The sequence below is a fragment of the Oxyura jamaicensis genome, chromosome 5 (assembly GCF_011077185.1).
Source record: "Oxyura jamaicensis isolate SHBP4307 breed ruddy duck chromosome 5, BPBGC_Ojam_1.0, whole genome shotgun sequence".
NCBI classification, from domain to species: Eukaryota; Metazoa; Chordata; class Aves; order Anseriformes; family Anatidae; genus Oxyura; species Oxyura jamaicensis.
The window spans coordinates 1637636-1652463 of record NC_048897.1 but is presented as its reverse complement, the minus strand read 5'-3'; the positions used below and the strand labels follow the sequence as shown (position 1 = coordinate 1652463).

General features: G+C 39.5%; 1 protein-coding gene across 11 annotated transcripts in view; it reads left to right on the top strand.

Annotated features, from left to right (window-relative positions):
* NAV2 (neuron navigator 2) overlaps positions 1-14828 on the top strand; it is a 405213-nt gene that overhangs the window by 297842 nt on the left and 92543 nt on the right. For all 11 annotated transcript variants that reach the window (XM_035326761.1, XM_035326759.1, XM_035326760.1 and 8 more), the window contains 2 exons: positions 2004-2112; positions 3877-4266. In XM_035326761.1, the coding sequence (XP_035182652.1) occupies positions 2004-2112; positions 3877-4266 (499 nt within the window). The remainder of the gene's footprint in view (positions 1-2003; positions 2113-3876; positions 4267-14828) is intronic.

Here is a 14828-nt window from a genome sequence, read left to right as displayed (position 1 = left end):
GGAGTCTTAAGGGAAAAGAACAAGCAAAACAAAATGGTCTCTCAACCCAAATAAATAAGAAGAAATAAGGAACAGATTTCTTCTTGCCCTGTGTGGGAGCTATTGGTACTTTCAATTCAAAAGCACATATAAAACAAAAGAGTACAGGTAGGGAAAACTGGAAGCTGAGTAGTTTAAGGATGTTCCCTATTTATGAAGAGCTAAGTGATTTGATAATTAAGTTTTAGTGACACTATCTAGTGTCTGTCTATAATTTAAGTAATTGAACATCATTTAAGTTAAAAATTAATATCAATTTAGATAAGAGTGATCTCATTAGAAATTAATTTACCCGCACTGAGTCTCATGTACATTCACTTAAGAAGTCACTTACTCTGTCTTTTTATCTATGAGAGAAATGATCTGTAAAAGAGGACTCTGACCTTTGCTAGGCTAAAGGCCTATAAATATTTTATGTTCTTTACTGCAATGATTTGTAGATCCATGAGTGTAGAAAATGTTTTCTGTCCAGAGACCCGGTGGCTAAAGGAATCTGTCTTGTTAGATGGCTATTTCCAATCCAGCCAGATCATAATTATTTGATCATTTGGCCTAAGTGGAATTTATTGTTAGGTTATTTCCTAGGGAGTAGAGGCCCATAAAAAATGCTCACATGTACACTAACTGAGCCATTGTTGTTTGTCTCAGAAAGGCTGGTGAGTATATAAGCATAAAAATCTTATCTTCCCTCCCTTGATAGTTCCTTGTAGTCAGGACTCCAACACTTCGGTAACTGATTTGTGCTATGCTACTCTGGAAGTAGGACTATGTGTCTTGGTCTTTCCAATCCAGCATCGTTCAGCAATGTGAAGTTTAAAGCAAAGAATGTGGGAAGCTCCAATGGCAGAAGGTTAAAAGCTATTTATCTGTTCCTTAACACTTCTGATTTGTGTAATATGTAGATGGCCATGTAAAACTAGCTATTATATGGGTTAACAGTATCCTGGCAGCTTAAAAATGCATTACTTGTGCAGAGATGGCTAATATAAAGTGAAAAAAGTTTTAAATTTGCAGTAGTATTTCCTGTAGTCGTGAGCTATAAACCCTTTAGAATGAAATCATTCCCTTCTATGACCACCAAAATTTTTCTGATGGCTTTTTGGAGGTTTTCTGTTTCAGCACTCAGCTTACAAAGACTACGCTGGCACTACTAGAAATCAAAAGTCACTTCTCTTCAACCCCTTAGAAGTTTTAACTACATAAAGCTCATCTGAGTTAGCAACCAAAGCATTTCTTAATTGAGAGCAAATAAATAAATTATGCTGAGACACCAGGAGGATTTTTTCATGTGTATAATAAACTCTTGTTTTGGAGTTAAAAAACAGGACAAAAATCTGTTTCAGAACAAGTTATTTGAAGAACGTAGTTTCTAAATGCCAAGAAAAGTAAAACTCATCCCCCAGCTTTGTGTCATGTAACCCATTTATCTAATGATAACTCTGTTGTGATGAGGACAAGCAAAATCTTTAGCTTTTTAACCCGAAGAGTCACTCAGCGTGGAGCACACAGTCAACAGAATTTAGGTCACTGGAAAGCTGTTGCTGTAGAATGAAAAGTATTTGGAATGGGAAGAAGTTGTTCTAGTGAAAATACAGCATTGGAGAATCTGGCTCTGTCAGGTTAATGTTAACCGTGTCACTGTATGAGAGGGAAATGATGGTATTGATGGAGTACCTTTTCTAATGAGGTTGAAAGTTAACCAAGATTTAAATTAGGTCATATGGGGAAATGACAGCACAGAAACATCTGGTGCAAAGGAAGCCTGTGAAGTCAAATTAACAACACAGAACTCACTCTGTCTGTCTGCGTCAATGGCACTGCCTGCTGTAGGTGAATGGTATCGTAACCATTTTAGAGCGTTATATGTCAGAAAAATGTATTTGAGACAGACTCAGGCAAAGATAACAGTTTGGTTTTGTGCTGTTTCCTACTTTGTCCTTTCTAATGGCTTATTTTTCCTTTAGGAGAAGATCCAGAAACTCGACGATTACGGACTGTGAAAAACATTGCTGATCTTCGACAGAACTTAGAGGAAACAATGTCCAGTTTACGGGGAACCCAGGTCACTCACAGGTAACAGCATACCTTTATTTATAAGAAAAGGCAAATCATTGTGTCCTTTGCATCTCTTAGATCTAGCCAAGTTGCATCCTTGAAAAACAATTAACATTGACAGTGGAAGATACTGATCTTTTACTTGACCTTTAAAGCATGGATTTTGAACTGTGTTCACTGTTCATGGTTTATCGGCTTTAGGATGAGGAACTGATGGTGGCAGGTTGTATATAAAAGCAAAGGTAGAGAATAAGCAGTGCTAGTTAAGTGCCTTAGGTGATGTTTGAACATAGGTTACTGTTTAAAATGTTTCTTCATCTTATCCTTGAACAACTTCAATGCGTCACACCCCTTTACCCCAGTGTGTAATATTTTGTTTAAACAAGCAGGTGAACTGTGCCTGACCCACTTGAAAAAGTGCATAACTTGAATTCCTGACCAATCTTTGGACAAACAATTTTTCTGATATTATTAGTCATCCATGTATATAACTTTCTTTTTTTTTAAGCAGTGTTTAGAAATCTCCATCAATATTTAAAATATGCTTTAAATAAACAAAAGTTGTTAATACATTTAAGCATTCTGTGACTTGGATCTTTTCAATGTTGAAAAGGGGACAGTAAGATACTGGCTGCTAATGAGGTCAGGGTCCTACGCAGTACTTGGTGCCTTACGGACTTGAGCCCTGCCTGAGTTCATTGAACACTTCGTGCTTTGGCTTTGTATCTAAAATTGAGCTGGAGCTTGCAAAGATAAAGTCCCAGTGTATCTATTTTTCTTTTAATTTTTTAATGAATGTGGATAACTCATTATGATTTAATTACTATAACCATAGGGTACTTAGGTTTTTGCAGTGTTAACTTAACACTTTATTGGAAACAGTGTGATGTTGCTTATTTTAAAAATATCCACAGTAATAATAATAAAAATGTAACGCTATGGTAGTTGAGCAGGAAAGAAAAAGTGGAGTTCATGTGAGTAAGACAAGTTGCAGCTATGGATTAGGAAAAAGGCATGTAGACCATAGTAGTATTACTCTTCAAAGGTGTGCAATGTATTCACTCACTCAGACATGCAGAACAGAAGATTTAATACAGTGATGCTCATCAAAAACTGTATTTGTAGACTCATCTGAAATGCTTTCATAACCAGAGTTCTGTGTAAACATTATCAATATTCAGAAAAATGTATGCAGTTCACTAATACATAAAATATACTTTGAAAAATAAATTAATCCTGCTTTTCTTATTATTTCTTCATTTAGCCCTTTCCTCAGTGTAGATATAACTCTTAACTTGATGCTGGATGCATCCACAGAGTATTAGGACTTTGTCATGAATACAGTCAAAAAAAGAAAATGTGTCAGAAAAATAGGACATGAGTTGGCGTTCCTTTAGTCAGCTTAATATCAGACTCCCTTGCCTAGAATGGCAAAACCATGGTAAAATGGGGTTATATGTGATTGAAGGTGAAAAAATTACACTTGGATACTATGGATAATGCATTAAAAAGTTCCTTCTTAAGTCTTCTGTCATATACTTTGAACACTAGGTGGCCAGGGTGCAAAACTACTATTATTTAAGAATGGTGTTGGAGGAATGGACCAACCTCTCAGAGCTTTGTAGCAAGTGAATTCTGTTCATGCTGTTACTTATTTGCAATTTAGCAAGTGTTCAGACCATAGCATCCTGCAGTTTTTGTGTAACATCGCCTGAAGGCTCATGCTCCATAGACCACTCCATATTTAATTACATGTTTTTTTTGTTTGTTTGTTTGTTTTAGCACGTTGGAAACTACATTTGACACCAATGTCACTACCGAGATAAGCGGTCGCAGCATTCTCAGCTTGACAGGACGACCAACCCCCTTATCGTGGAGACTGGGGCAGTCCAGCCCCCGCCTGCAGGCAGGTGATGCTCCATCGATGGGAAACGGGTATCCTCCGAGAGGGAACGCCAGCCGCTTCATTAACACGGAGTCAGGACGTTACATGTATTCAGCACCTTTGCGGAGACAGCTAGCGTCCCGCAGTAGTAATGTCTGCCATGTGGACATCTCAGACAAGGGAAGCGATGAAATAGATCTGGAAGGCATCACCATGGATGCCACTGGCTATATGAGCGACGGAGATGTTCTGGGCAAGAATATCAGGACTGACGACATCACAAGTGGGTAAGTGCCTTTACTTCTCTTCTTAAGTGCTACGCTCTGTGTGATTTTTGCGTTGTGTTAGAGACTGCGTTCCCTGTGACTAGTTGAAAAATGAATAAATAAAACAACCACAAAGATGGATTTAATAAGTATTTAGAGGGACAGCTCATTACCACAGTTAATTTAGTCAGTGCAATCTAAGCACACGATTTAAGTGTATGCTTAAAATATATATGTATATATTTCTATATATAAATATGTGCACATCAGTAAATGTTTTCCTGAACCAGGGTCATTGTGCCAAGTCCAACACGTTGCAACGCTGATTTACACCCACAAGATGGAGAGAGTGAGGCATTTTCTTCAGTCTGACTGAATCCTTTTGCTATCGGAACCTTTAAGGAGAAAGTTCATAGGAATGAAATGAGTTTACCCCTCGTTGTGTAGGGTAAAATAGTAGGGTAAAAAAAAGTATGTGCAAAATAGTCTAAAGAGCAAGTGAATGTGCAGAAGTATGAACTGATAGAAAAATTATTATCAAGGTTTTACAACGACATTTTACCTTTGCTTTGACTGGAAAAAAAGCATTTGTTCTTTGGTTCAAAGTCAGTATTCAATTAATTCTAGGAAGTTAGCTATTATTTTCTAGCCATTATTTCTTAGGTTAAATGCAGTATTACACTAATGTTAAAAATGATCTTTGAGATGTAGATGGCATATTTACTTTTATGGTAGCCTTTTCCCTCTCTAGCCACCTCGCATCCTTTGCTTTTCTTTTTCATAAGTGCCATTGACTGTTGCATTGGCTTATTTGGAAGATTAGTGTCTCATCTTGAAACAGGAAGCTGGAATCCAGCTGCTTCACTGTCAGTAATTTAACTGTGAAGCAACCAGAAACCTGCCTGCTTTCTGTGTTTTCTGAATCTTTAGATGTTTTCAAATTGAAAAGTCAGATTTTATTTTTAGTTCTTATTTCAAGAAGCATATAGTGCAGAAGCCAGTGCAAAAGAAAAAAACAAATACAATTCTATTTCTCTGCTGCTGTAACTGTTACCACATTAATAATGCATTGTATAGCTAAAATGGTTTGTTTTTATAAAATCAACCTGTGTTTTCTAATGTTTATTGTAGTAACAGTGATCACTTTTCCCCTGGCATGTGAGTTTTATTCAAACTTGTGGCCGTAATTTCGGTCTCAAAATGAAAATAAATTCTGAGTAGCTAGATGGTTTTTGTAAAACACCAAGGATGAATGAAGAAGTGTCCCTGGAAGAATTGTGTCATCTCAGGCACCCGCTGTTCATATGCTAGAGGAGCCTCAGTCAAGACTGATGCTTCAGTCAGCGTATAAAGCTCAGATTCCAGGTTGAGGGAAAGAGAGTAATAAGAAACCTGTTAAGTTTACGAATTATATTTCCAGAGAAATCTGTGGCTTCACTCATCTCTGTGTATCATTTCCTTTTCTGTGACTACTTGGTCATTCTGTAGAGTATAAAATGGAAGCCTACAAAGTCTGCAAATATAAGGATGATTTAGATTCACAGTTTAAGGGACTCATAATAAAATGTTTCTGCCAGTTAGTACCTCTGTCACTGAAGCAATGTATCAAAGCAGGGAGTTAAATGCCAACAGTTGGAGAACGTAACATTTAGCAGAACAGTCCTTTTCAAAAGCAGCTCACCCCTTGTGTTAAACATTAGAATATCTTTTAACTGTTAAAGAATATGAAACAGAGTACTGGACGCTTATTTCCCACCAATTTTTGAAGAGGGTAGATAATTTTCCAGTTTGGACTTGTATAACTAACCACAGATTGATAAATGATAACCTCAGTGTAAAGTTCTAAGGACAAGAATGGCTATGTGTATAAATACCTTTTTATTTTCCATAGCTGTTGCCTTTAGCTACAAAAACCTATGCTGCTAAATAATGTGGGTTAGTTTATTTATTTATGGACCATTACTGTAATTACTGACTAAGTTCCAAGGGCAAAATATGTATTACAAGTCAATCCATAGTCGAAAAGACTCGGCTCCGTTTTCAGATTGTCACTAGTGCTTGAAGTTCAGGCAGTTTGGAGAGCTTCTCGTTGCTGCACTGGTGAGCATTTAAAGGGAACGTTCCTAAAAGCAGCCTCACAACATTGAGGTTAAATTGTCTGTGGAGAGTAATCGTATGTGCATATTTCTTGACAAGGGACTATTGCAGGATTGAATTGCAGTAACAGCATTGGATATAATCAAGTGAGAGAGGTAAACTTTCTGTCTAAAAGATGAGGGCGTTACCTTTGGTGAGTCTCACTGACACCTAATAATGCTGAATTATGCAGTATAAACAGATGTTTTCGTAGCCTGTTTCATGAGTTATCTTCAGGTTATCCACCGTAATAAAAATAGGGTAGCACTGTGTCTTTGTGGGAGAGGAAAAATACACCACTTAAAAATCAGAGAGGTTGCTTGTGAAGAAAGCATCAGCGTGACTTGCTGTGGAATGAATCTCTGAGATCAGTGTTAGGGTGAACATGTCCAATATTTTCAGAAGCTGAGTTACTGAGTTGTGCAGAAAACAGCACAAGAGGGCATTTATATCATGAATAGCTCTTTATTAGCTGGTATATGTTTCATTTTGTCATTTTCAGAATTGCTTCAGTGCTGTAGTCTGAAAACCTTGGATCTGTGTTTTCATTGGCAAACTGATAGGGAAGGAAGCCAAAATATTTGTTACAGCCAAAATAAATCCAATAGCCAAGATAAACTATTTTAGCCCTATAATCCTGATGCTTTCTCTGAAATGTACTGGGTCATGGGAAGTTTCATTTGGCCTCCTTTAGTAAGTCTGCTCAAGCAGAGCTCTGGCATACATTAGGATTGATTTCATAGGGTTCGAAAGAGTATCTTTTCCAAACAGGCAGAAAATCTCTCTTAAAACTAAGAAGGTCTTTAGGTGGTGGATCAAAAGTAAGATGCGGTCTTAATTCAGAAGCTAAGACACGGACAGAATGGCAAAGCAACAGGACTAGGATTTGTGCAAGGAGGGAAGCAGGCATACACCTTGCCTGGTTCTGCAGCAGGCTGATCTCGGGGCTTCGTAGCCTCATCAGAAAGGGAAAGCACAAAGCCCAGAACTGTTTCACCTGCCCACTTCAGATAGTTAAGCACTCATTCCAGGTGGGAAGTTGAACTCAGTCCTTTGTGGGGGGTTGGTTTTGAAGGTTTTGTCCATTGCAGTCTCCCTGCAGCTACTTACATACGTGTTCTTTGTCTTTTTTTTTTTTTTTTCCCCCTCTGTTGTCTCTAATGAGATACAGAGTTCATTTCCTTTTTATCTGTCCTTGGAATGGAACAACAGAGCTGTTGGTCAGAAAGGCCTCTTAAAATTGTTTTCTTTTAATTTAATTAATCCTCTGACCTTGCTTTTGTTACCCATAAGTGCAGATTTCTCTGCAGTATTAACAGAGTGGATATATTGAGTATTGCTTGTCACAAATTTTCTCAGGAAATGGCTTGTGGTTGGCAAACAGCGCTTGTCAAAACAATTTTTTACGGAAACGTTATTTCCAGAAAAAGGTAGATGTGTTGGTTTGACAGCTCGAGCACCCTAGAGCCCTCACTTGGAGGCAGAGGGAACGTGAGCAGTCCTGCATGAGTACCGTGCGTCTGGGCCCTGTGGCTGGAGGCAGCATCTGCCTTGCGGGGAGCTGAGCCTCGGGGGGCAAAAGGGCTGCTGCTAACAGGACGTTGGAGGTACGTGCTATGAAGCTGCGGTCTGGAGGATGAGGGAGGCCTCAAGTCTCATTTGGCTTTCTGAAAAATAGAAATGTCAGGTTTATCTGATACAGCTGCTAAGGCTGGTGCACAGACCACTTAAAATAACTTTTTTGAGTGTGTCTCATTTAGAGATGTTACTGAGTGGCTCTGGTTCCTCACCTGTTAAGCCTAGCAGTGAACTGTTCCTTCAGCTATTAGCTGAGGACAGAAGGGCTCAGCCTGCACACGATGCTAAGGGGCCCTATGATGAAATTCTCCTTGCCCTGACCTCCCTCAGGTGCAGCTGCCGTTGTGGGTGAGAGAACATTGTGGCCCAGCCTTTTTACCATTTCATTAATCTCCCCATTTGTTTGATGCTTTGGGGCTGATACGTTCCCATTACAGACCCCTGTTTCCACAACTGCATAATGTGCTTGTGTGCATGATGCTCATGGGATTTTCATTCCTTCTTGTTTATTCAAGCCTTTACGCTCCACAGGGATCTTTCTGCAAGCACTACAAGCAAATGAACTTGGAATATAGATGAAGGGAAATTAAAAGGGAGAGCAGGCCACTGTAGGGTGGCTTTACCTCACAAAAGCTGAGCTAGAAATCATGTTGGTGGTTCAGAGACCTGTCTACTCTAGAGCGACATGGGCCAACATCATCATTGAAACTGTTCTGTAAAATTCAGAGGCTGAATTTTAGTAGTTGTATCCATTAGGAAGCAACAAAGAGTTCAATACAAACAGCAGAAATTGAGGATTGATTTCACCAAACATTGAATAATGTGTTGGATATTTGCAGGATTCTTGTGCCTCAGTTGTTTGATTATTATATTATGTATCAGTCAAACGGTAATAACGTCTTTTTCAGATGCCAGGCTCATGGTGAAACAGATCTTTGCTTGGGTTTAAGGTTTTAGAAAAAAAGGACTCTGCATTTTGCTGCTGAATGAAATTTGCTGTTGGTAGCAGTAGTTAAGAGAAACCATTTCCTCCTAAGCTCCCTGCAGCAGAAGCGGTTGGTGCTGCAGGTATCGCGTGGCTAGCTGGCAGTCCAGAGCAGCTGAGCAAGAACTAGTTCTCCTGGTACCCTGATTGAATGTTAGCTATAGTCTTTTCCAGCCTTTGCCGCTGTGGTTACCACTGTTTTTTTTCCAGTATGCTTTGAGTTGCAGTGGGTCACTTATTTTACTGGCCGCTGCACTTGAAACAGCATGATTTTGGTGATAAGGTTTAATCCGGTGCAGTTACTGGGCAAAGCTGCACACGCAGCCCTTATGGCTATAACACTTAAATGCCACTGAGAACCATTAGGAGGCTTATTGCGTTTTCTTTCTCTCTCTGAGCAGAGTGCTTATTTGAACTGCCTTCTGTCTTGCTACAACTGGCTTCCTAGATTCTTGTGACATTGCAGAATAGTAGCATGGATACTATTACAGTATAGAATTCCAGTAGAATGGATAATCAGCACAGTTAATAAGGAAGTCAGCCTAGCAAAGTGAAAGTTCTGACTTCCATGAAGTGGTATTAGGGAGTTGTGATTTCTGAATTCATAGTAAACTATGGTGAAATTGGTTCAGAGGATGGAGGCTTTAAAGTCATAGATGTCCTGGTGCTATGAATGAAAAGAAAAAACTGTGACAGTGCTTAAATCAAAGTAAGTCATTTCCCAAGAACTGTATTTAAAGAATTTTAGAGCAGGCATGGCCAGAATATTAAAAACATATTTTAAGTATTGTTAATGTTGTATAATATTTTGAAAATATTCTTAAATATTGCACTCAATTCAGGAATAGTTTTGGTGTTAGTTTGAATAAAACTGTCAACCAAACAGTGTTTAATCATCACAAACAGTATCTCAGATAGCATGTCCTCATAACACTTCTCTTGCAAATTAGGATTCAGCATAGGAGGACATCATAGGCCTATAAAGTCATTACTGGAATCAAGCTGGAATCAAGCATTTTATTCAGTATACCGCTAAAAATATTAGTAACTGGGTTGGAAAGCAGAAGACAGTGTTTATAGCCATCAGGAGTGAGGGTGTCTTAACTGGTGATGATCAGATGTTCTCCCTCCCCCCCAGATTGCCACACGGTACTGTATGATGCTCGGGCCATGCTGGGTCATGTATAATACTCATCGTTTGTGGTGTGTGGTATTTGTTGCCTCTTTGTACATGCTGTCCTACTGTTAAAGAGTACCCAAGTGCCTGTTATAGCGATTATCCCACACTGTATTTGTTTCTGTAACAAACATCTCTGTCGTGTTTGAACTGCTGCTTTGGAGGCAACAGATTTTTATAACTTGAGCAAAAGGACAACTTCTAAAGGACAAAATCCGGTCCGGCTCTGGGCTGAGCCAGCAGAGGGAGATGCACGCATACGCACTTGGCCAATGCAGGTCTTCTGGTGGGAGGAGGCAAAGCACTGGGGAGCCGCTTCCTGTGCTCCCCAATCTCTGCTGAGAGTCTGGGAAGCAGCAGAATAGCTCCCTCGTTATTTTTCTTCGACCACAACTAGCTCCCTCCCCTAACAAAATTAAAGAGGATGTGGGGAATGGATCCCTTAATCTGTCACTCATTTCTATGTTTTCCACTGAAATCCTAAAATCCTTTAAAGGATTTAGGCATTTAAGTCAGAACCGGCATATGCAAAGTCTCATACAGCAGCTGCCTGATTCTGGTGTAACTTCAACTTGCTCCACACCAGCAGGCTGTGCTCAGTAGTTAAGATCATTGTCCCAGCTAAAAAAATGGATTTCCGTCCCCCTATTTCATCCAGGCTGCTATTGGCACACCTGATAGGATAGCCCTATTGGGATTTTCCAGTCTTGTCTACTTTATTTTGACAGGCTTAGGCCCTCATGTCATGCAATTAAGTGTGCTTTGTTTTCTAAATATGTCTCTAAGAGGAACAAACTTAGCTGGGCAAAGACACTGAAGCAGAGGTGAAAAGTTGCCATCTCTGATCTACTCTCCCAGATGAGTTGTTCATTTCATGTTTGTGAATCGTTGGGTAAATTTTAGAAAATTTCTGGGAACTGGAACCCCAGGACTTGGTCCTTCCTCCTTCCAAATGCTGTAATGGCTGTGCTGTCATGTGCTCTCCTTTGTACGGGTGAACCTTCCAGCGGAGAGAACTGTTTGGGTTTCGCTGCCCCAGCTGTAGTACGGTGGATGGCTGATGCCCTTTTTACATCCTCTGGAGAGCATTTAGTCTCGTGTTATGTTAGTCAAGTGGCCTGAAGAATTGTTCTCTGAGATGAGTAATGTGCAGTTCATTCTCAGGACTTAACTCACTTGTCTGCAATCACCTCATACAGACAAGGGAGGTAAGTCCTGCATCCAGCAAGAGGTGTGGAGAAGGATGTAAAAGACACTGCAGCAGGACAGTAGTGCTGTCTTCTTTCAAATGATATTGCATGGACTTCCCATTAGGAATTGATTCCAGGCCTGAACCCTAAAGAGATGGAGGCATCAGCCTTGTCATAATTTGGTCTATTAATCTCTACAGAGACGTGGGAATTCAGACACACATAATGTACTCTGTGCTCACTGTGTAGGTTTTTTGTGAATTAGCCTTGGGAGCTACGCACCCTTAGCATGGGTATCCTAGATATGGATTTGTGGTGGAGAGGCCTACACGTAGGAGAGGCCTACACGTAGGCCCTAGGTTTAACATCTGCTATGGCCTAACTCCAGCACGCAGGCAATGCTCACAACCCTGAATTGTGGCCTCGCAGTCACACAATTCAGGATTAACTTGATGGCCTCAACAGACTGAAATAAATCTGCTTGGAATTAGACATAAGTTTTAGGAAAAATGTGAGAAACAACAATAAATGTAGTTAAACAAGATTGCATCCTAAAAGGTGATTAGGCTTTCATTGGTTATTGCGAGGGCAATTTTTTTTCTAGTCCTAATGAAGTCGTAAGGCTCTAATCAGGCCCTAATGGATCTTAGCGAAGTCATCAGAGTCACTACTGAAATTCCTCTCTGAAGTTTGGAAGGATCTGTCCTAGTGTCTCCCCATGATTCTTTTCAGGTTTTGCAATCTTCTTAAACATATTTTAATCATCTGGACGCTTTGAAACCTGCTTTGGGAATGGTTAATAATTAATATTGGCATTTGAAGTTACTCATGGCCGTAGCCAAGAGTTTTCCTTCAAGATACACTGCTCCATTCATTTCTGAAGGGCCATTCACCTCCAAGATAGACGAAGAGGCATATGTAAAGATTTGTTCTCATAAACAGCCTACAGAAAGGGGGAGAAATTGAAGTGAGAAAGGAGAACGTAAAATTCAGTAAGTAGACCTTATACTTCATGTAATATAATATTAGATTGATAAATATTTTATATATATCAATATAATCTTAGTCTACTAACTCCACCTGTTGAAAGTCTAGTTACCTTAATTTCATGTTTTTCAGTAACTCACCTGGGTGGGCTGACTTGGATTTGTGAGGTTCAAAAGTGGTTGAGTCTGTTGGAAATGTACTCTAGAAGAGTCTGCTCTGAAACAGGAATGAATGCAGTGATATGGAAGATGCTTTCTTTGTCTAGTGTTCTTCTCTCATATACTGACAGCTTCTATTAAACTACATCTGCCCAAGACTGTTAATTCCACAGGGAACAAATTTGTTTGGAAGCTTAATAAGAAGCCAGTGTCCTGGAGGGAACAGATGTGGGGTCATATATGAGATTTGACCTATAGTGGCAGCAACCGTTGAAGTCCCTAACAGGCTATGCTGTGCTTGGAATTCCTTCCCTTTGTAAGGGCAAGTTTTCTAGTTAACAGCAGTGCAGATTTCTTATAAGAGAGACCTGGCTGAGAAGACACAGAGAAATAAGTTTAGCCCTGGGCAGCATTGACCAAAAGTTGTTACGGGATGGCTGTTGAGAGACTTATACACCGGGCAGTCTTAATGCATCCCAAAATAGAAAAGTATTGATTTCACAGAGAATCTACTTCTTTCTGTATTAAAAAAAAAAAAAAAAAAAATCACCCAGAAAAAGGTCTGAGGATTAAATAGCTATGGAAAGGAATTTCTTTTGCTTCTGGACTAGCTGATACAGCGTGATTAAGCAGCTACCATTCATGTTACTAGTGCTTTACAGTTGCGATGTTTCTCCAAGTAAGCTAGGAAATGAAAACGTATTTATTGAGTTTTGCACAAACTCATTTCTCTTTCCTTACCTCTTGCAGAAGCAGGTGTCTCCCTCATCCCAGCAGTTTTGATGATTTTTGAGACTAGGAGTCATTTGTTGTTTTTTTTCTGGTTTTAGATTGTTTGGGTTTGAGCATCTTCAAAACAAGTAATAATGTATTTGTTTGTTAATTGCAAATAGTGATGATTAGTAAGACTATACATTTATAACTTGCACACTGCCTTAAATATGAAGGGAAATATTAAATTCAGTGAGTGTCACATTTGTGCTTCTATGAACCTGGAAGGTAATATTTGGATCAAATGTTCGGGATTTGGGCTTCGTATTAGCAGAGCCAAGCTGAAAGCTCAGGACCTTGTCCTATCACTGAATGCCTTTATTGAAATAGACAGGGATCAAAAAATTGAATTTAAACCAGACACGTAGCCTGGGCTTGTAGACAGGGTACATATTCACCCCTTTGACTAGGAAGATGAAGAACTGTGCTGACGGTGGGCATCATAGCAGAGAGCAGCCAAGCAAGACTAATGGATGGGAAGGGATTGGGGGGTGAAAACACAGGGGCAAGAAAGACCACACGGTCTAATTCCAAAGTCATGACGAAAAATTCAAACCACACTCATACTAACCTGAACACTTGGGTTGCCATCATCCTGCAGTTAGGCTAACATTTATGTTTAAGAGGAAAGGCAGGAGCACTTGGACTTCCAGGCGCAGCTTCAGTTTTGGGTTGTGTTGCGTCTCTCCTGCTTGAGAACTCAAGATTACGGAGCTAGAGTGATGCTGAGCTTGGTCAGGGTAGGCTTGCCCAGTCTGTTGTGCGCTGCTGATTTAGTGGCTGCTCCTTCTCTTCCTAATAGTTAAGTAAAGAATGCCTGTCCTTTGGCTATCTATTTGCAAAATTGGAAAATTCATATTCATATGTTAAAATGAAATGAATATATATGAAGTGGTAGAGTTGTCAGACCATAAAAGTAAGTGTGCTGTTGGCTCCCTGTATACCTGGGTGAGTGCAGGGAGAAATCAAGTGACTCAGACGGATAGATTTTACTGATCCCTGGAATAACCTGTTCCTGTTTCCTGTACATGCCTTTCAGGAATGGGAAATAAATCACTTCAGCATCAGAAGTAACCTAAAAATATTGCACTTGGAAAGACTTAGTATGGCATTCAAAATTTCAGAGGCACTGCAGGAGTGTATTTGGCTACAGAAAAGAGAAGTTCAGGTTATCCAGGGAACTCCACAGCAAATTATTGTATTCTTGTAATATTGGGCAGGAAGCCACTTTCTGAAAGAAAAAAGTGTCACCTAGAATGTGTGATATAAGTTCCAGTTGTGTGTTAGAAGTGCATAATACTGCTCTTGTTTAACCTGAGTCTTTCCTTAGCAAAGAGGGAGGTTTGGTTAATTTTGTTTCCTCGCTGATGAAGAGTTAAAGTGTGAAGATGAGTCTTATTTCCTGAAAAGATTAGAAATTCCTTTTAACCAATGTTGTTACTGTCTTATTCATTGTCTGTTCATTAAACAGGAGTATATTCAACTTCAGTAAAGGCAGTCATCCCCATCCTCTGTTGGTACCATCCCTAAAAGATCCGAGCTATGAACTGTATTTAAACATTTACCAACTGTCTAAAAGTAACAGAGTTTGGATATTACAC